A 22,665-nucleotide genomic window follows, 5' to 3' on the forward strand; every position below is an offset into this window, starting at 1 on the left:
GTGAAAATCGTGTTGTTTTGGGGACAATGATATGGCTAGAAAGCTAGCTTGTCTTGTTGTTAAACATACTGTCAAATTATATTTACTTACTTTATTCTTTATTTCAGACCCAGGGGGATCCATATCACAATAAGAACACACAGAGTAAAACATAACTAACATTACTGATTGTTACCTGTACACAATGTTATTGACTTTGATTCTTGCGAGCATTGGGTTAGCTTTCTTGCTCATAGCTGTCTGAGCTGAATAGTTCTACGAACTGAGCGGATTATATAAATATCTCCCGTTGCTGAGGTTGGCAAGTTACCATGGTACTGTATAAGCAGGTTAATGCCCTTCGAGGTGTCCATTGTCAGGTATTCATGATTCACGCCTTGCCGTCGTCCATTAATACCTGACAATAGACAGCTTGTCAGGCATTAACCCTTTCGTAACTCATGAGGGAGGATCAATACTTTTAAGGAAAATATAATCCCTCTGAATATTTTGTCGTGAAATGCTGTAGTTTTGCGTACTTGTAAGGTGATTCGACTGTGACAGAAGACTCTGGATCCAGCAGAAAGTGCTTCTGGGATACCGTTCCTGTGGTAGTGTCTATGGTAACCACGGGGAAGCCCATCTGGAGCACCCAGCGGTTCATGATTTCACGTACTGGACAAGGAAGTGAAACATTATTGGCTTTCACCGCCTGTTGATAGAGGTGATAAGAAGCATTTATTTAAACAAAAAGATCTAAAAAGTAAAACATTATAAAGACTTCAATGTGTCTAGTTTAGGCTTTTTTCTATTACATAAGAAACTCAACAGTGAATATTTAAACTACACATTACAGGTTGAAGGACACACCTCAAGCTTTGTGGTTTTTTTTGCCTCAAAGAGGCTCTGTGGGCAACGGACAATGCATTGCATTTGTTAATCTCTAAAAGTGACTCAAAGGTTGGAGGTTTGAGTCCCACCAGAGTCAAACTTTCAATATAGCAATTAATGACAAAAGGCAGCAGTGGACCTTTAACTTGTAGGATTCATGTTGAATTAATGACTTCATGCTAAAATAATAAACTTACATTGAGTTAAACTCATAGATTTGGGTTTTGAGTCCCACCACAGTTGAGTCTCACAGGTAGCAGTGTGATTTAATGGAAGGGTTTGAGTGTCTTAGAAGAAGAAAAGTGTCGTTTATAGATTCAGTAATATGTAAATGAAACATTCTGGTGCCGAAATATAAAGATTGTCGGTTTAGTTCCACTTAAGTTACGTTTTAGAGCTGATAAAAGACAGCAGTAACATTTAAACTATAAGCTTACAGGTTGAATGAATCCCCTGAAGATTTGTTTTCTTTTTGTGACTATTATTTTCTGGTCAAAGGTTCTGTGGCACAATGGACAGCGCATTGGACTTCTAGTTAATCTCTAAAAGAAATGATTCAAAGGTTGTGGTTTGAATCCCATCAGAGTTGACCTTTAGATATTGCAATTAATGACAAAAAGTAGCAGTGAACATTCAATCTGTAGGATTACTTCATGCTTATATAATGAACATATATTGAGTTAAACTCAGAGAGTTGAGGTTCATGTACCACCAGAGTTTCACATGCAGCATTGAGATTTAATGGAAGGGTTTGAATGTTTAAGAAGAAGAAAAAGTGCCGTTTATGATTTCAGTAATATGTAAATTAAACATTCTGGTGCAGAAATTTTGAGTTTTTGGTTTAAGGTCCATGGAAGTTAAAAAAAAGACAGCAGTGAACATTCAACCTATAAGATTATAGGTGGAATTGATCCCTTCATGCTTGTGTTTTTGACTGACAATTTATTTAAGGTTGGAACAAGCTCTGTGGTGCAAAGGACAGCATGTTGCACTTCTAGTTCATCTCTAAAGAAGTGATTCAAAGGTTGTGGGTTTGATTCCCACCAGAGTCAACCTTTTGATTTAGTAATTAATGACAATAAGCAACAGTGAACCTTTAACCTGTAGGATTCCTGTTGAATTAATGACTTCATGCTAAAATAATGAACATACATTGAGTTAAACTCAGAGATTTGGGTATTATAAGATTACAGGTTGAATGAATTCCTTCAAGCTTTGTGTTTTTTTGTAACTATTTTTTCTGGCTCAAAGAGGCTCTGAGGCAGCGGACAGCACATTGGACGTAAGATTGTAGGTAATCTCTAAAGAAGTGATTCAAAAGGTTGTAGGTTTGATTCCCACCAGAGTGAACCTTTAGATATAGCAATTAATGACATAAGGCAGTAGTGAACCTTTAAGTTCAGTTTAGACCAAAGATTTGCGACGAGACAAAATCACTTTAAAAAGTTGCAGGGAAAAGTGGCAGCAGTCTTACTGTCCCAAATCAGGTCAACTTAAGCCGGCTGATGGTGGCACCTGCGACCTAGCTTGTCATGTCGCCACTGGCTGGTTTTAGAATGAAAGGCATGCAACCTGTTTCAACAGCCAATAGCATCAGCTGGTCAAGTCAGTTACAATTAACTTTTTTATATCTATGAGTTACACTCTGTCAACTAGTCGAAATGGCAGTTTTGTATGGAGGTTCAAGAAGCGCCTGCGAGCACGGTATATGGTTGAGCAAGCTAGAGAGTAACTGAAAAGATGTAGCAACGTTAGAACAAAGCAGTGAATCAGAGAAATAAATCCTTTTAGTCGTTTCATTACTACTAGGAATGCAACTGTAGTATGTATCTCACTATCACTATCCTCATTCATATTTTAAGATGCTACAAATTATATCCAGCTACAAAAAAGCCTGAAAAGTTGGAAGTTAGAACAGAAGTACAGAGAGTTGTTTCTATGGAGATGATACATGGTCTCGTCTAGTTGCATTGGTGTAAACTGGCAGGTTGTGGAGTGTTGCAGAGTATTTATATTTAGGGCCAGAGCGCCGACAGCGGCAAAGGCCCTATTGAAACTGAAGGAATAATTTTTCCGGTAAATAAATCGCCTTTTTGAGGGTCTTAGCATACTCAAAAACTCACCAAAATTGGCGGTCGCATCAAGCCTGGTGAAATTGTACGTATTTTAAGGGTTTCGCGAATAGGCGCAACAAAAAAAGCGCACTCTACAAAATTCAGAAAATTGAACCCCTGCAGTACGTTTAACGTAGACTAACGAAACGTGGTACACATATGTAGCATGTCAAGACGTACAAAAAAGCTCATTGGAGCCATACCCTTAACGTAACAGGAAGTCCGCCATTTTGAAATGCGCAAGTTATAGAGGGCCATCGAAACAGGAAGTGGGTCTAACTTGAGTGTACAATTGGCTTGAAACTTTTCAGGATTCATAAGAGGACCCTGAGGATATCTACAGGCCGATATTGACTCAAAGTTATAGCGCCCCCTAGTGGCAACAGAAACTAGGCCCAAAACTATAGGTGCTATACTTTAATGAACTTCTCTGGGATATTTCATCCGATCATCTTCAAATTCGGTCTGTGTTATCTAAAGACCTCAATGATGAAAAGTTCTCAAAAGCAAAACTTTTCGTCCAACGGTGTGGGTGTGGCGGCCATTTCGAGCATTTATCGATGAATGAAGAAGTTGTTGTAACTTTAGTGTACATTGTCATATCTGCCCGAAATTTCTCACAATTGACAAAGGTCCAAGCCTGAGGACATCTTTTAGCCAAAATTGACATTTGGTCATAGCGCCCCCCGCTGGCAACAGGAAATCCGCCTTATATGACAAACATCATCCGATTTACATAAAACTTACATGTGTGGTCTACATGTGATACTGAGCCGCCCCCTATACTTTAACCACGCCCATGTACTCAGGCCACGCCCCCTTTTATGGCTTTTGAACCGTTTGATGTAGACTATTGTGTGAGGTATCATTGAACTCTGTAGACAGTTCCTTTTTCATTGGTGAACGTTTGTGATGACCGACGGTCGTGCAAATACACGGGCAAATGGAGCGGCGTCCGGCAGTAACCCAGACACGCAAGGAGGTGCAAGGCCCCGTCCAACGCTGCTTGCAGCTTTTATATTTGCATTACATTTGCAGCATCAGGTGAAACAGCGGAGAGAGATTAACTTTTTTGAAAAAGGAAAAAATTACTTTCACCTTCTTGAAGCAACAAAGTTCCAAAATATAAATACACAACACCCCAATATTAATATACATCGCCCCATATAAGCTGTCATTCATAGAATGACATATTCTGTGATATATGTTGGCGCTGCAGCCACTGGGACATCCGCCGGTTATAGCGCATATCAGCTGAAGGAAACTATTAATATTTGAAAAGAATTTTTGAAGGCTTTAAAGTCCAATAAACATAAACAAGTCCATATGCTAAATATTAGTCCTAAAAATTAACAGTCCATATGTCATTATACAAACAAATACAAAATGGGATTTGGATATTTACAAGTGTTTAGAAACAGTAACCAATAAACCTGGTGTCATGTTTGAAGAATTAGATAATTAATGACCAAATTGGATGATATTTCCAATACTCAGTTGAGTTCACTCAGGTGAGTTCTATGTACATACCTTGAGGTTTTTTGAACAGGTTTGTACGCAAATACAATTTTATACCAAAATAAGCAAAAAAATCAGCAGCATAAGCATAAACACAGCCTGTTACCCATCTTGGCAGAAACATGTTAGCTCGGAGCCTGGAAATTACCATAAAAACTGCATTTGCCCTGGCGTAGGCTTCACGCCGGCAGGAAAATAGTAGCACCACATGTTGCAATTGCAGCTAAATATAAAAATGATATATTTTTTAAAGAAAATATGATGGCAGGATCTTCCCTCTTACCATTTGTAGATGGTGCCACAAGTCATCTCCTACTGTGTTACTGTAGGCAAAGTGTTTGAGGTAACTCTGAAGACAAAATAAATCCACAATCAATTTCCTCATCCTGTCATAATTACTTTTTTCCTGTGGCTAAATAATTGGGGATATTTAGCTCGACACCAAAATATACATACAGTATTATGTTATTATGCCAACAAAAATACAGAGAAACATACATTAAGTCCCTTGACAAAGACTTGTTCTGAGAGGAAATCGGACAGCATCCTCAACACTGCTGCACCCTGCGGAGCCACAGAAAAACAAACAGAGGCAAGGGATCAATCTATCGATCAATCAATCAGTTTACGTATAACAGAATATATACAATACAATGTACAGTAGTTGAACAATGCTAGTAACTCAATGATTACTTTGCCAGTTGCTGTAATTTCAGGTTTTTAAAGTTCATTTTCTGGCCTCTGTTGCACACTGTGACAGGCAATGTAGACATGTTAATGCTGTAATGTATTATGTAAGAACATTTTGTTAATGTCTGTGTACCTTGCTGTAAGATATGGCATCAAACTGCTCACTGATCTGGCTTGGTAGGATAATACTGTCTTCTTTAGAAGACAGAGGATGAGAGGAGGTCAAGGCATCGACTGCAAACACCCTGTGGACGTCATCAAGTATTATCAAGTCTTTCTGGAGCAAAAAGATAGACAGAAAATGTATTAAGATTTCATATGATGAGCATAGGTGGTGACAGAAATGTATGTAGTGTCAAGTGTCAAGTCCAAGTGCACAGAACATTGTGTTCTCACCAAGTTCCATGCAGGCTCAGCGTGGTCTGCTCCTAGGTAAGACACATATGAAGCAAAGCCCTCGTTCAGCCAGACCTCATTCCACCAGCGCAGAGTCACCAGGTTACCAAACCACTGCACCAGAGAGGACATCATTCCGTTTGTAGATTCATTAATGAGTAAATCAATCAATAGATGCAATTCAAAATTAAATTAAAAGAAATTATTTTTTACCATGTGTGCTAGTTCATGAGCAATGATGGTGGCAGTGGTCTCCTTATTTCTGTTGGAGGAGGTCACAGGGTCATAGAGAAGGTTGGTTTCTCTGTATGTCACCAAACCCCAGTTCTCCATTGCACCAAAATAGAAGTCTGGCAGAGCGATTTGATCTGTAGAGAGCAGGTTAAAGAAACTGAACTTAAAGTCACGGCAATGTACCCCAAAACTTGGAAAAAATGTAGTTCATCCATACCTAATGGTGCGACGCCTATGAGCAAGTTCAGGCAGTCAACTCAAGCTGCACTGCTGTATACACACGTGACATGCTTCACTCTCCCTATCATTTACCAAACACACTCCCTCAATTTGGCGGTCTATTTAAGCTGCACAATTTCCACATCTCTGCCTTGTGAATGCTGCTGGTGCCCTGCACCTGAATTGCTGCCTCCTTTCAACCCCACCACCACCCCAGCATCCACCTGCAGGCTCTGGTCAGGGGGAAGCTACTTATTATCACTCCCCAGTATCTCATGTTAACCCAGTCCGAGGGGAGTGATGAGATCAGAGTCTGGCCGCCAAACACAATGTTCTGCTGTTATAATAAACATTTCAAATGCGAGTTGTCTGACTGAAATTACAAAAAACATTTACTCACTTCCCTCTAGCTACGCAGGGAGAGCAGAGCAGTATTCCAACAACCCTGCCATTCTGGGATGGCAGCAGGAATCGCAGTGAAGCATATCTCAAAATCAAGGTGTTTTGTAATATGAGTAAACAAGACCCATAAAAGCTGGAGTGACATTCCAGCAAATTTTTTATCCACGATAAAATATGGAACGTATTGCCTATTTCATGAGATTTACCTGTCTCTTGAAGAGGGTGAGATATGTTACAGTAAAGACTAAATGGATGAGATTTCAGGGAGAGTTGTTGTATTTGATAGTAGACGTAGGCAAATCTATTATTTTTTTTTTTTAACAATTGCAGTTACAACATCAGATAACAATTAACCAAGATTATAAAAGCCGGCTCACCTGACTTGTTCAGAGGGTAGGAGATGTCATAGTACAACTGGAAGAAGTCCAGTATGGGTCCAGTCACATTGAGGGCATAGTTTGCCTGTCTTTGCTCAATGGCTTTCCTGCGAGCCCAGATACGGATCTGTACACACAAAGTTTTTAAAAGACCGATGTGTAAATATGTTCGTAAAGCTAATACAAAATATTAGTTTAATGATACATTGATCTAGATCGATATATAACAATCCAATTTCATCAATGCAAAGTTAAAAGTTTAAATAAATCTTCCTCCTCTCATTTTTCTCCTTATGCCCGGCCCTAATACTCCGTTGAACAAAACAATTCATCCTGTTCATTCATCATTTGAAATGAATCAACAAATTATTGATAGTAAAAATAGTCATTGCTTGTAATTGGTGCTACCCTAATCATGACATATATTTTTGTCTCACAATATGAAGCTTTAGTGGAAGTTCAATAAGTACAATTTTCCCTCTCATTTTTCTTTTTAATGGGAATTCCTGTTAATTTTACAAATTCAATCTACTCTGTCCCCCACAGCCAAAATCCCTTTCACAATTCTTATGGCCAATGATCTTTCTTCCAACCTTCCTCAAGCCAATCAGTCCCCAGACGCTGCTTTTCTGTCATTCTGTCTTTCATATGATTGCGCAACTCACCACATCCCCATCACCACCTTATTCCTCAGGATTATCCAGGAGATTCAACTGGTTTCATCTCTTGTCCGCTGGGTTTACTCCACCACCACCACCACCATCCAGCATCTAGACCCGGGGGATTCTATCTTCTATCTTCATTGGCCTATATTAAGGCATTACGCTGAAGGGGTCTAATCACTCTGTTGCTAACCTCAAGAAATGTTATAAACTTCCAATTGATCTCTACTTATTGAACTATTAATCTTAAAGCTGGCACTGATTGTCAGCTGACTGGCTGGTATATCCATTCTGACATCCATTACTTTGTTTCTGACAAGATATGTCAACAACTACTGGCTGGCCAGATAGACGTTAAATTAAAATTTGGTATAAATAGTTGAGGATGCAGGTTAACTTTGCCTGAACTACCAATTTCACAAGTAAAAGACAAAAGGTGAACTTTTGAGCAAGATACTTGACCAATGTGTTTTCTTTTTGAGCATCATTAGTTTTTTATTTACTACCTGTCAGACATTTCTTCATCTTGTACATGAAGTTTGCTAACCAGAATTTTGATAGCCTTACTAATGTTTTTGTTCTTCCTTTTTCATGGCAGACACTTTGACTAGTCATTGCAGAAAAATATCAGTGGGATTTTTAACAAAAAGTGATGGCTCTGCTTCAGCAATTACTGCAATAAAAAAACGTATGTCTTCTGTGTAAGGGATCTATTTAACTTTAGGTAAGCACCATTAAAGCACCCCCAGTTTGAGAGCTACTGCATAAGTGATGAAAAGGATATATCAGTAATGTCATAGTTACCAGAGTTTCTCCTTGTGTAGCACTGAGGTGTGAGTAGTCAGAGACGACAATGGCCAGTAGATAGGTGGACATTTTCTTGGTGGGCTCAAACTTGGTCTTTGTCACAGCTACTCCATCAATAGTGGTGTTAACAATATCTGAAAATACACATACACACAGTAAAACAGACTCTATTCAACTATATATTTATTTAAATAGCATTTGGATGAACATTAAAGTAACACATTTCCATTTTGGACAAAACATTTTTTTGGAGAATGCTCTATCATCTGAATAAACTGAACCTGAATCTGCAAGTGAAGTTTATACTGCCTGACATTTGGTCAGACACATCTTCAAAAGGTAGAGCTCACACATTGTTTTCCTCCCTGAAGACAAGTGGAGAAGCAACTGGGATCCACCCTATGCAACACTGATTAAAAAACTGCAGCAGTTTTTGAGAACAGATCGTGCAACCTGCAGTGAAAATGGGCTACAAGCTATGTTTCCATCCACACGATTTTATCCGAATTAAGTGATATTGAATGAAAAATGCCTTATGGAAACAGTAAAATTCGAAATACTCAAAGGAAATAAGTTCGGTCTCATCGGATTTTCTCTAGATCGATATACGGCTTATGCGATAAACGCTGATGGAAACGTTATTTGCATGAATTACGATTAAGTTTTAGGTCATTTTATGGTTACAACCCGCCACAAAACGAAGAAGAAGTTTTAGTTAATTTCCGCCAGTATTTCCGCTCTGTTTGCACACATGACAGGTATCAACAAAGACAGATGTAAGTGGACGAACGAGAAGACAAGAGACTTTTTGAATTTAATTTACGAGCAAAATATAACGGCTATTTTAGATAGCAAAAATCTAAGAAATAATTTATCAGGAACTCACGAAGGAAATGACCAACAAAGGTTAGGACAAGCCGTGGGACGTCCTCCGGAGTAAATGGAAGGCGCTCAAACAGCAATGCATGTCTCAAAAAAAGAGACTTGTCTCGCACCGGTGCCGGAGGGAAAATAAAAGGCAAGTTGCACCTTTTTGATGAGCTGGATCAGATCCTCGGCCAAAGGCCCATTGTAGCTTCCTTGGCTTCTAATATTAACAACAACTACTTTTGTCTAGTAAAACTTTGTTCGCAAAGGTTTGCTTGAATGTTGTGCAATTCAGTGCAAAAATGATTGGAAACACCTTAAAATGTCTCAAATCAATTTGATATACCAATTTAATCGCAAAACAGTATATGACGTCATTACGCACAGGTTTGTATTCACTTTAAAGCTGTTGGATGGAAACACATTTTCACCAGCTTTATTCGGATGAGTTTTTTTTACGGAACTTCAGATAATTCGATTGAAAAGTGGATGGAAACTTAGCTACAGATCACATTCTTGATCACCCTCTTACTGTTAAATCAGACTGTTTGAAAGCCCCTTTAGTGGCAGATGAAGCAGCGCCACAGTTGGAGAGCTTTCTGAGGATGACAGACTTAAAGGTCCCATGGCATGAAAATTTCACTTTATGAGGTTTTTTAACATTAATATGAGTTCCCCCAGCCTGTCTATGGTCCCTCAGTGGCAAGAAATGGGGATAGGTGTAAACCGAGCCCTGGGTATCCTGCTCTGTCTTTGAGAAAAGGAAAGCTCAGATGAGCCGTTTTGGAATCTGCTTGTTATGAGGTCATAACAAGCAAGGTTACCTCCCCCTTTCTCTGCTTTGCCCGCCCAGAGAATTTGGCCAACCCATGAGAGAGAGACATTATGGCTTTCAAACAAGAAAAGTGGCAGTTGGTCAAGGCCACACCCCCACCCTCCACCTTGCCCCTCCCACTCTCCTCCTCAATAGCTTCAGACACAGAAATGGCACATCCTAAGGAAAGCTCATTGTGGGACTGGCTCTAGTGGCTGTAGTTCTGCACCAAAGCTGAATTTCGGGAAAGAGACTTCAGATTAGGGGACCACTAAGATCTATATAAAAGCATCCAAAGAGCACCATGTCATGGGACCTTTAAAGGAGAATTCCGGTCAATTTCAACACGTAGCTCTGTTGTTTGTAAATTTGGAGTGCTGTCAGTAGCGAAAAAAACTAAAACAATCGGTGCTGCCTACACCATGTTATCCTCCTGCTACAGTTTGCACCCAGGGGACTGAAACAGGGCAAACCATTGCCGACCATTCTACATTCCACGCAAATGTACGGCTGTGTTTATTCTCGGTGTTTACAGCCCACCAAGCGCTAGCCTAATGCTAGTATGCGTTAGCTGAACTTTACGGAGCCTATAATGTATGTGCACTAAATGTAGCCTGTTTCATATGTCATTTTGATATTTTTTGAATGTGTAACACCGCTTGAGCCACGGTGAAACGTTGTTTTGTGTATATGGTTGAAATTACAATAAAACACACTTGAGTTGAGTTGACTGTCTCACTGTCTGTCTGTCTGTCTGTAAACGGTAGGCGTGGCTTGGGAGTATACTCTAAAGCAGCGACGCAAGTGCATTCCGGGATTTGATGTTTTTCACATGAGCCAAAAACACATTTTCTGGCTTTTCTCGGCCTAGAAGCCACCAATTTCTATAAATAATTCGCATTTCTACTACATTAGTGATCCAATTTAAAAGGGGTGATAGAATGATTATATAGGGTATTTCACACTGTTCCTTAACGTCTCCTAATGGGGGTATGTTACATTGGTTGGCTGAAAATGGCCTGGTTGATAATTTATTGGCCCTCATGCATCCATGTGTTTTGGCCCTATTTGTAACAAGAGCTTTTCTTCCAAATATGGTATGCTCATGAATATTTAGATGAGCTGTGCACTGATTGGTTGAGCGAATCCCCATACACACACATTAGAGACGAGACAGCAGGTCTCATATTCCAGACACTGCAATGTTTTGTTAACAAATTCACTTCTGAGACTTTTTTATGCGAGAAATCAACTATATAAAGCTCATATATGGGCAGTTTTACGAGAATGTATGGTTAATTGCAAATTTGGTAAGACGTGTTGGACTTTAGGAGCACCACACAGTCTGACGAGAAAGCAGCAGCCTGCCGGGCTCCATACCCAGGGCAAAGTCACCGTTTGTGGATTACTGCACTCCCAGGGCTCGAGGCTCTGCAGAGCTGGGCAGCTGCAATATATTTACAGTTTGAATTTCGTCACAGCCGCCCCAAGGTCTTACAAAGCTAACAGTTGTGTCCGATTTCAATTTAAGGCATTTTTGTGAACGTGAGGGGTCTTGTTAGGAGGAGCAGCTAGCTAGCTAGCTATGTGTCCCATTCAATACAATGGGAAAAGATTGCGGCTAGCTAGCTACACTTTCGGCATAACTATAGTATATTTACAGTTTGAATTTCGTCACGCCACTTATATTACAGGTTCCCCAAGGTCTTATAAAGCTAACAGTTGTGTCAGATTTCAATTTAAGGCATTTTTGTGAACGTGAGGGGTCTAGTTAGGAGGAGCAGCTAGCTAGCTATGTGTCCCATTCAATACAATGGGAAAAGATTGCGGCTAGCTAGCTACACTTTCAGCATAACTATAGTACATTTACAATTTGAATTTCGTCACGCCACTTATATTACAGGTTCCCCAAGGTCTTATAAAGCTAACAGTTGTGTCCGATTTCAATTTAATGCATTTTTGTGAATATGAGAGGTTTTGTTAGCTGCTAATGTCCCTTCAATCTAATGTAGGGTGACCAGACGTCCCGGTTTGACCGGGACAGTCCCGATTTTTAATTGCTTGTCCCAAGTCCCGACAAAAGCCTGTCGGGACGCTAAAATGTCCCGGTTTACACCAGGAGCGGCGTCAGCCGATTTTGCCGTGTCTTCAGCCCCAAATGTTTTGAGTGTAGCCCCGATTGTAACTTTGTCCAGTTTATTTTTCCGAGGCGAATAGAACGGGCAGCTACGTGCGGGGTCCGACCATGCTGTATTTGTTGCCTATCACCTAGCAACCGTCTCTCCGTGAGGAAAGCTGTGAAAGGGGTGAAGTTTTCGGAGGAATCGTAGCCAAATAAGTCTAATACAGTGATGCCATCAACACAAAGTTTAGGAGCGCAATACTAATGATTTAGTTTGAAGTTCCCGTGATGTGACGTTTCCAGTCTACGGTTCAGACTCAAACACACGGAGCTCTGAAGCAGACCTGTGGGTTGCTTAGTGTCCACTCTCTCTGTAAAATGCAGCGCAGCTTCAGGTTCATGGACGCGCTCAGCTGTGATCATGCTGCGGCAGATGTGTTTCGTTTGTGCTCCGTGTATTTCTTTAGTTTCGGTTTTCCACCTCCGACGTAGAGCAGCGTACAGCCACTTCCATAGCTAAACAATTTGTCTCATTCAGAGACCAGAGACCCAAACAGGGCTCTGTGTCTGTTAGAAGGTCTGAGATCTACCGTTTCAGCAGAGCAATCACGTAATGCACAGCAGACTATTGTGCAGGTATAGATTATTTTCTGAAATATAGCTTGTGATTTTATTCTTGTAATTGCCTTTTATCACTTTATTTTTCTCAAAATATCACGACTCCTCCAAATCACAGAGAACACTACTGTGTTTATATACTTTGAATGTGCACAAAGTTTTGGACAAGAGCAGTAAATCTTGCTCAAACATCTAAAATATTACAGTCCAGGGGTTTATTAATAAATTAAAATGAATGAATGTATCATTGAGGTGAATAATTGTCATATGCACATTAAGGAGGTTACTTAACCAACAAAAGACGCAAAACAGGAGGTAAGAGTAAATGATGCCTATAGGCTACATGTGTGCTGACTCAGATATAATTAGAAAAGTCCATCCAAAGGAGAATACATAGTAGAAAGCAATACAGAATGCCTGACAGCCTTACTGCAATATATTCCATTATGTTTTTATATTTGGATTGTAATCTGTTTCTCTTTAAATGAAGATATTTGCAGCATACATTGATTCAGAAAAAGGTAGAAATAGGTGCAAAAAAATTCACCAGAATGCAGGAAATTAAGTGTTTAATGCTCAAAATTTTCAATAAATCATTTTAATTACTTTGCTGTTATTGGAATAAATAACACTTAAAAAAATCTTTTTTAGAAAAAATCTCAACATAAATCTCACACTAAACTGAAAAAGGCTGTTACTGCAATTTTGTTAATTTCAATGGAAAAAACACTTATTATTAGACGAGGAGCCTAGGATAAAAATAATGAAGTTACTGTCTGTGTCTGTGTCTGAACAGGGCTGACACATGTTCACGTTAAAAAGCGTGTGCGTGCACAAACACACTACGGTCACGCGCAAAGTGTCCCGGTTTTAGCTCCAGGAAATCTGGTCACCCTAATCTAATGGGTAAAGATAGCGGCTAGCTAGCTACACGTTCGGCATAACTATAGTATATTTACACTTTGAATTTCGTCATGGCATGTATATCACAGCTACCAAAAGGTCTTACAAAGCTTAGCTAACACTCCAATTTCAATTTAATGCATTTTTGTGAATTTCAGAAGTCTCGTTGGGAGGAGGCTAGCTAGCTCTCATTGATGGACTCCTGCTCACCTGACAAGAGGCGTTTATTTCCCCGATCGTTTGTTTAAATAACTCAACACACATATCCATTATAAGATTAACTGGAAGCTGCGGTAAGAGATTGCGGGCGTAACAAGGGGGTCACCCACACACACCGGTGATTTAGCAGGAAGGGGGGAGGGAGAAAATTGAGCTGCAGGCCCTGGAGCTCTGTCAGGCAAGCAGCATTTGGTAGTCTCTATCTAGCTCACAGCGGGCCGAGGTCTGTGAAGGAGGACAGGCCGGGTGGCGATGTAGCAACCCAGGCAGCACCAGCCGCTGAACTCTGACACACAGTCGGATAAAATTTGCAATTAGCCATCAATTTTCGTAAAACGGCCCATATTTGAGCTTTACATAGTTGAGTTCTCGCATAAAAAAGTCTCAGAAGTGAATTTTGTAATGGAATAGCAGAGATCTGCGCGACCTAGATTCAGAAGGCTACCTGATCTCAGGTCAGTTGTGTAGCCTTTGTAAATGTTGGGGCATGACAAAGACTAGAGACTAGAGCCAAATGAGGAAGAAGAGATCTGCCCGTTTTCAGAGGCAGTTTCAATTTGTGAGATTTGCAGAGGAAAGATGTGTCAATGGGATTTTGAGGTTCTATGTATGTCCTATTTACCCACCAAACTGTCATTTATGAACTATGACATTTTATGTCATATTCAACTTAACCCCTTTAAAGATATATTCATCTTCCCAATGGTAAAATATCCCTTTAAAAGTGCCTACCCATCTGAAGTGATTCCTTCCGAGTGAACACAGTGAATCTGACTGCAGTAGATGTGAAAGAAATGCATGAAAGTTGTGCTAATTCATACATCTGTTTAGTTCCGGTGTTGAGACAGCAGTAAGACGAGTGCTTAGAGACCGTCTACAAACTACAACACTGCCTGAAATGAGCATGACTGGGTATGGAACTTTAAAAACTCTGTAGACCAAGTTACTTGCTGCGTATCTATTGTATATGTGTTGTTTTATGAAAATACAGCTCTGTATTGATACATGTAGACTGTACTGACCTCCTTCCATGCCATTGGACAGGGCTACAGTTCCAGGGGGGTGGATTAGAGTTATATAAAAAACAGCTTTCATTGCTGGTTCATCAAAACAGGGAAAGGTCTTTCTTGCATGAGTTGGATGCATCTGAGAAGTGGCAACAATCCTGAGAATGAAAAAAAGATTCTGAACACAATGCCTATTACTGTAACACAATGTAGAAATTTAGCTCACCAAAACACATCTAAATATAGATATCGTGGGACACAGAATAGAGAACTTACTTTCGGATTCCATCTTCTTCATATTCACTCCTGTAAAAGCCAGCCAAGTCATCAGCTAGTTCTCCAGTGAAATTAGTGTACAGCTGGTACTTGTGTTTCTGAGTTAATTTACTATTCAGCTGGATAACCAGATACTGGGTCTCAGGCTGCAGCCAGGTAGACTTAATACTGGGAGCAGACCCACCGCCTGGGGAAAAAATAGAATTGATGGGGAGGAAAGTGACATGGGAATATTGTGACAAAAATGTAAATTATTATTAATAATAATAAATAAATAAATAATACTTTGTTTCAATGTGTCTTGCACGTATTCATTACTAGCAGCAACATGTTTTAAGCTGTATTCATCACAGATTCACCATCAACTGCTGTGAACTTGCAGCTTGCGTTGTGCAGCATGAATACAGTTTTAGATGTGAGACATAAAATCTAGTTTGAAAATTAAAGAGCAAATTTAAAAAAAAAAAATTAAATTGGTCAAATGTGGAGGCAATACGCCTAAATGATGTGATCTGTTTTTTCTACTTCATCCATCCATCCATTTTCAGCTCCAAGCTCCCTCCGGATAAATCAATCAGACTGTATTTATATAGCACTTTTCATACATAAAAATCATACAACCCCCTCTCCATCTGAATGTGTGTGTGTGTGTGTCTGTGTGTGTTTGCGTGCACTGTACCTGAAGCGATGAGCCTGGCAATGTGCATGTTGTCCAGCTTGGTGTAATTGAGTTTGTTGGAGTGGATTAGGATCAGATTTGTTTCTTTCACACACTCAAACTCCATAGTGCATTGGCCTGGTGAATGCATGGAAATATCAGACAGTAAAAGGGGACATATTATGCAAAACACACTTTTTCATGGCTTTTTAACATAACATGTCTAGAGACCCCCAAAGTGTGAGAAAAGAATATCCTTTCTCTTTTCTTCCTGCTCCATCTATCAGAAAATGTGTGTAACAACGAGCTAGTCAGATTTAAAGCTGCATATGACGTCCTATGGGGTTGTTTTGCCATAGAACCACCTTCAGCTAGGTTACAGTTCTTGGTATGTTGTTGGCTGAAATAACCAACAGAAAAGCTTTTATGTACTCAAACCTTCTGTGTATGTGAAGACTGTGGATGTAAGTTTTCTTTATTATGTGGGACCTTTGACTGTAATGTCCCCACAACAATTTCAAAACTCCAGACCCTTCTTAACCCTTGTGTTGTCGTCCTGTCAAACATACAACTTTTAGTTTTTCTGGGTCAAAATTTTTAATTAAAAATTTCTTTTCTTTTGTTGCTATACCTAATGTTTTTGTCAAAATTTTTTACATGTTTTTTGTCACTTTTTACAATATTTTTGTCGATTTGTTCTGCGCTTTTAAAAATGTTTTTTTTTTTTTTTCAATGTTATCCATTTTTTTTCTTCAAATGCTATACAAATTGAATAAAACACAAACATTAAATGAAAGTAGTGAACTGATCATTTATTTTACTTGTGAAGAGCGTTTTATGGAACCATCCACGTTTTTTTTGGACAATTTGGTCAAATGAAACCTAAATTTCTGACATAGAAACTTTTTGAAAATGAGTCAAATTTGACCCAAGGACAACAGGAGAGTTAACTTCACACAGCAGGGTCAGTACACAGCAGGGGTGTCCCCGACTTTGAATTTATTTAACATTAAGATGCATGATAACTATTGGTCTGTTTCACCAACAGATGGCGCTCTGTGTGTGTGTGTGTGTGTGTGTGTGTGTGTGTGTGTGTGTGTGTGTGTGTGTGTGTGTGTGTGTGTGTGGACGCGCGCGTGTGTGTTTGGGGTGCAGCGCTGTCAACGTAACGGAGTGGACTCAGTGGAGATTGATAGACTGACAGAACAGAGTGACCCTGCTGCAGAGTTAAGGATGTACAGCTGCTGTATAAGTCACACTGTTTTGTTTTGTCAAGAAAAGATCCAGTTGACAAATTTGTGAAAAAATTACTGACAATAAATTCACTACAGCAGCAGCTGCATGAAGTAGTTAGTCATTTACTCTGCAGCATTGCACAGAAAATTAACAAGATCAGTTATAAATGGGAAGCACCATTAATCACCTGTAAAAATGTAGAGGCCAGTGTTTGGGTCACAGCTGAGACGAGGCCACAGGGTGATGTTGTAGTAGTCGGGGACCAAAGCATTGGAGAGACGATAGCTGAGGGGAATAAACACTAAGATCACTCAACTAAATAAAATTATGCATTTACTATGCTCATTTAAGGCTTAATATCATAACGCTAAAGTAGCACTGCAGGAAATGAAAATGAGAGGCAGGTCAAATTGTTATTAACTGTCATCATTATAACACATCTTGAGATTCTCACATTATATGGGACTGCATTCATAATGTTTTATGTTTCAAAACATTTGAAAAAAATCCCATAGTATGGTTTAAGTATTATTGATTAAGAATAAATATTGATATATATACAGAATGTCTTTATTCACAAATACAAAATTCATAACCTATTAAAAAAATCTCATTTGTCAGTGCCTTTCAAAGCAACCCACATGAGCATTTTCCAATAAAGATTGTCGTCATGGGTTAAAAAATACTCTTAGGTTAGGAAACAGTTGTGTTCTGGGTTAAAAGAAGACACACCGTGGCCGGTTAAGCCTGCAAAATCCAAGTCACATGCTTTGTGTTATAACAACATCATGCAGTTTCCCCTTTGCAACCCACAAGCACAAGCAGTCATAATTCATACAACCATAATGTTGTGTCATTTATCTCACAAGTTTGATCGTGGAATCATATGGACATCATTTGTGTTTACTTTGTGTTAAGGCCTTTACACACTGGGGGTGTGACTAATAAACGTCACGAAAATGCAAAATACTTGCCTGTGCAACGATTCTAATTTGCAACAGTTGTTTGATTAAAGTTTTGAAAATGAGTTCTGATTCCTTTATATTTATTTTCTTTTTAAACCTGTTCCTGTGAGGAAATCTAAGAAGTGGACCAGTGAAGCTGTAGCCGATCTTCGGGTGTGGTTGAACTGTACAGACTGGGATGTTTTAAGGACTGCAACCAACAGCCTGGATGAGTACACAGAGGCTGTGACATCATACATCAGATTCTGTGCGGACAGCTGTGTACCATCACGCACCACCGTGAGGTACAATAATGACAAGCTCCGGCTCACAGCCAAACTCAGACAGCTAAGGTTGCTGAAGTAAGAGGCGTTTAGGAGTGGGCACAGGGACTGGTTTAAAGAGTCAAAGTACAGGTTTAACAAGGTGGTGAGAGATGCTAAAAGACTCCATCAACAGTTCTTCGCCAATGAAAATTACTTTTCTCTGTCTGGAGGGGCCTCAGACAGATCACCAACTACAAATCAAAGGCCCCCCATTCCATCAACAACCTGCACTGGCAAACAACCGCAACAACTTCTACTGTAATTTTGAAAAACAATGGGATAGTCCTTGTGTCACCCCCCCTTGACTCCATTCACCAGCTCCAGCCCTCCAGCCCCACTTCCCCTACCTCAGCAGGAGCCAGGGCCTCTTCATCACTGTCCACCCCAGAGCAGACTACAGACCTGTGCCCTGACTTCTGTGGTTATGAAGTGTTTCTTTGTTCTCAAAGTCCGGACCAAGGACTGGACTTTGATAACATCCGGACCGAATGATAAGTCAATCCGGCCCTAATATATTAAAAAGTTACGCACTAAAGCATTAACAATGTATACAATAGTTTATTAATGCTTTAGTGCGTAACTTTTTAATGTTAATGAACGTCCGTTACATTCAAGTCATTGCCAAATGAGTTGCTACAAAGCTAAAAAAAAGGCTCTGACACACCAACCCGACGGCCGACCGTAAGCAGAAAAGGCAGTCAGACTGACTGCCTCCCCGAGTTGGTCAAAAAAGTGCCTCTGAACATACCGAAGCGACGCCAACTTGAGAGTACGTTCTGCGCGTACGCGAGACGTAATACGTCTCCGTAACAGCAGGCGGCGCTAATCTGTATTGTCACCCAACATTTTTTAACTGGCAGCTGATTGTACGAACGCGTCACGTGGGTCTGGCTGCTCTCGGATTTTACAACCAGGCAATACGATCTCATATTTTATGAAGATAGTTCCGCGAAATGTGTTTCTAAGAACATTTTGAGAAAGAAATAGGCCATGCAGTTGCTGAATCTGTCTTCATTTTAGATCGACAAAGGTCAGTTTAAAAGATTGTCGTCAATTTTGTCATGGTCATCCCGCTCCTCATTTCCGGGTTAGCACTCCACCAATCAGATTGGTCATTAAGTCCGACTGCCCGCCTTCCAACCCAGCATGTCAGGTCGGCCAAAATGAAGGCCAACGGCACGTAACACACCGAACAGACTCGAGTCACTGACCTCACCAGACTGTCCAAAGGCCAAAAATCAGGTTGGTGTGTCAGGGCCTCCACATAACTCTCTCTGTATTTCTCAGTATGGCTATGTCCAGAAGATTGTGTCGTCTGGTGACTTTCCCGCGCAGAAATTCGAGTGAAGATAATTACCTCTTCTGAAGAGTCCATCATGTTTTTTGAATCCTCCGTGTTCCTCCTTGGCTACTAGCAACTGCGTGGAGGAGGAGTGGGGGGCGCGTGTGTGCGATCACAGAAGGCTTGTATCATGTGGAAACACCGATAGTGTTGTTGTCATCACTTAGAATCCCTCATAGGTTTAGACAGAAGCTACGCACGATAGCTTTAAGTGTAATGTTTTCTATTTAAAAAAATTCAGTGTGTTGTGGACCGTAGTTGACTCATGAGCCGAATATTTGACTCTGATTTCTTTTACAGAGATAAAGTAAGCTGCCGAAAAAAGTCACGTTGGGTACCGGTACCAAAGTTTAGGTGCCTAAATGTTATTTTGTTATCACCACGTATTTGAGAACCAATAGTCGCAATGTCATTGGTGGATTGACAGAGTGCTTCACAGGAGAACGTTTTAAAAATAACACCCAATAACAGTAAAGTGAACAAGCAAAAAAGAAATAAAGTAACAATGAAAATAGAAATTTGAAAACTTAAAATTAAAAACACAAGTCAAAAGCCAGTTTACAATTAAAATTATAAACATAAGACAAAAGCCAATTTAAATTGGTGAGTCTTCAGCTGCTTTTTAATGCGTCAACAGAGACCAAAGATCGCATGCATGCAGATTTGCATTATCATCGCTCGAGGATACAGAAGTGTCAAACTTTTTCCAGAACCAATGTCCTTACCTGTCCCAAGGAGCTGTGACATCATCTCCTCCTGTCAGGGCAATAGTCCACAACGTGACAATGGTTGCTATGGAGACCAGGGCTAAGACCACGGACAGAATGCACAGCCTGCTAACGCTGCAGCTTTTCCCCATGGCCTTCTAAACAGCAGATAAAGTCGCACAGTTAAATCTAAACTGAATAACGGAGAGGAAAGCAGACTAAAACTACTTCTTCACCCTTTAGTGTCACTTAAAATACCGCTATAATGTAAATGGTAAAAGGTCTGATTAAAACTAAGTACGTCTGGTATGCGGAGTCTCAGATCGCATGCAGAATGACCAACAAAAGTGAATGCATTTAACTGCTGACCTCCTCTCCCTCTCTCTCAATTGAGTCTCTCCCCATTACTAGATGATATATTGGACTGAACAGCACTCATGGGAATGTTGGAAGTTAAAACTGTCGATACAAATCTGCGCAGAAGTGAGTGATAAGAATGATGAATTATCTACAATAATGTTTTAGTGGGTGTTCATAAAACACTGCATGTCTGCTGAGAATTGTGTATGTAACATGTGTATGACGCAAAGATTTTATTGTCTTTATCTCACAGTGTTTATAGTCAAACCTTTAAACTGTCTGTTAGCAATTTCAGAAAACGAACACACATACTGCAAGGTCTTCTGGAGTGTCATACATTCTAGGTGGCAGCTTCATTCAAAGACGGTTTTCTTCATGTTGAGCAGTATCGTAAACTATACAGGATTTCTACTCTTTCTAAAACATATTTACATTTTTATGTTTCTGCTGTTGTGGCCATGAAGGCAGGTATACTGATAGAGTAGCTAAGTGACCAAACAGACATTTTTGGGTGTGGGTGATCCTTGTGAGATTCATTTAAAAAAAAAAAAGACTAGGTCAAAACCTACTATGAGCTAGGCTGTGTATGCTGAATGTGCTAACTAAATGTAACAAATTGTTACATTGATAGAAAGATTTTTATTGAATACAGTACAAAAGTCATTTTCTATGATGACATTTTAAAATAGTTGTTTTAAAACTTGAAATTTACTGTCATAACGACCCATGACATAAGACATGAGATACACAATTTGCAACTACAATGTATAAAATGTGTTTACTGAATATACAAGAAAATCATAGTGATGTTATGAGGAATGTTAATCAATGGTATCAGTATGTCAGCAGCAGATGGATGAGTGGTAAGATGATGAGTGAAAAGTGTTGTAAAGTGTAAACCCAAACTATTAACTAGGCCGAACCCAAACAAACAGAACCATGGTCTTGGGACGGAATTTGTTTTGGTGAAACATTTGCACTCATGAATAAAGGAAAATGCCAAATATAACATTCAATGAAGTTAGCTATGTCAGCTATTTAAATTAGCTTGATACATGGTTAAACGTAATTTGCTCTTACCAGCAAATTGCCCTGTGTAACGTTAGTTTGTCCACAGCCATCCTGCCACAATTGGTTCCAAAACGCCCCAGTTAGAGAGCAAATGCCATAATGTTAAAGATATTCTTTGTATAAATCTTTACAATCATTCCCTGAAAGAACCAAGCAGACCCGCCTTATAGCACAATCCAAATTTTCATTTTCAGTGTGTAGCTTACTAGCTCGAAGTTTGTTTTTATGTCCCGGAGTGAAGGAAGTTTGAGAATGGCACAACACAGAATGGAAGGTGAGTCGAATGTAAGGCAATTATCCTGGAAATGTACTGTTGTTGATCCAAACTTTAAGACAACTGATCAAGGTGATTGATCCTATAGCTGTAGAGCTTATACGCTGAGGCACGTGAGCCTAAGTACTAAAAGATTATTTAATCTTTTAACAATATGATTATTTTTCATGTGAAAGGAGGATATATATTAAAGGTTGCTTCATAAATTTGTATGATTGAATTTGTGCTCATTCAAATACAGTGCAATGAAGGGATGAATGGCCCAGGCAGTAGCCTACCTTGGCTAATGGTGAAGTCTGCTCTTTTTTTCTGTGAACCTGAGTGTATTTCACCGGTGTGACGCAATTACGTCGTGGCAGGTGTGTTGCTCAGGACCCAAGGAATTGCAATGTCAAGTGTAACTGGCACTGCACTAGTTGGCTTTAAATCCGAAATATTGCCAACTAGGTGTTAGTAATATTTTGTGTTTAAAGTCTGTCGCCATCTATTTACGATACGCTGAAAAAACTTGTCTGCTACCATTCCGACGTGAACTTTTGGGTCATTTCTAACCCTCCTAGAGTTCCCTTTAACATATGGCATTTAACACTTCAATTTCTGATAAATGTCTATAAGTGAAGCATTTCCCTTCA

General features: G+C 39.7%; 1 protein-coding gene across 1 annotated transcript in view; it reads right to left on the minus strand.

The window, feature by feature from the left end:
• Window positions 1-17,706, minus strand: part of LOC114559880 (aminopeptidase N) — a 31,679-nt gene extending 13,973 nt beyond the window's left edge. Inside the window, exons 1-13 of the mRNA XM_028584874.1 lie at window positions 17,651-17,706; window positions 17,197-17,294; window positions 15,795-15,911; window positions 15,116-15,302; window positions 14,855-14,997; window positions 8,287-8,423; window positions 6,821-6,947; window positions 5,802-5,956; window positions 5,589-5,702; window positions 5,326-5,469; window positions 5,001-5,066; window positions 4,786-4,851; window positions 519-691 (exon numbers count right to left, since the gene is read on the minus strand). Coding sequence (XP_028440675.1) covers window positions 519-691; window positions 4,786-4,851; window positions 5,001-5,066; window positions 5,326-5,469; window positions 5,589-5,702; window positions 5,802-5,956; window positions 6,821-6,947; window positions 8,287-8,423; window positions 14,855-14,997; window positions 15,116-15,302; window positions 15,795-15,911; window positions 17,197-17,294; window positions 17,651-17,658 — 1,535 coding nt within the window. The 5' untranslated portion in view covers window positions 17,659-17,706. The remainder of the gene's footprint in view (window positions 1-518; window positions 692-4,785; window positions 4,852-5,000; window positions 5,067-5,325; window positions 5,470-5,588; window positions 5,703-5,801; window positions 5,957-6,820; window positions 6,948-8,286; window positions 8,424-14,854; window positions 14,998-15,115; window positions 15,303-15,794; window positions 15,912-17,196; window positions 17,295-17,650) is intronic.
• Window positions 17,707-22,665: the final 4,959 nt, after the last annotated feature.

This window comes from Perca flavescens, chromosome 8, assembly GCF_004354835.1.
Source record: "Perca flavescens isolate YP-PL-M2 chromosome 8, PFLA_1.0, whole genome shotgun sequence".
Lineage (NCBI taxonomy): Eukaryota > Metazoa > Chordata > Actinopteri > Perciformes > Percidae > Perca > Perca flavescens.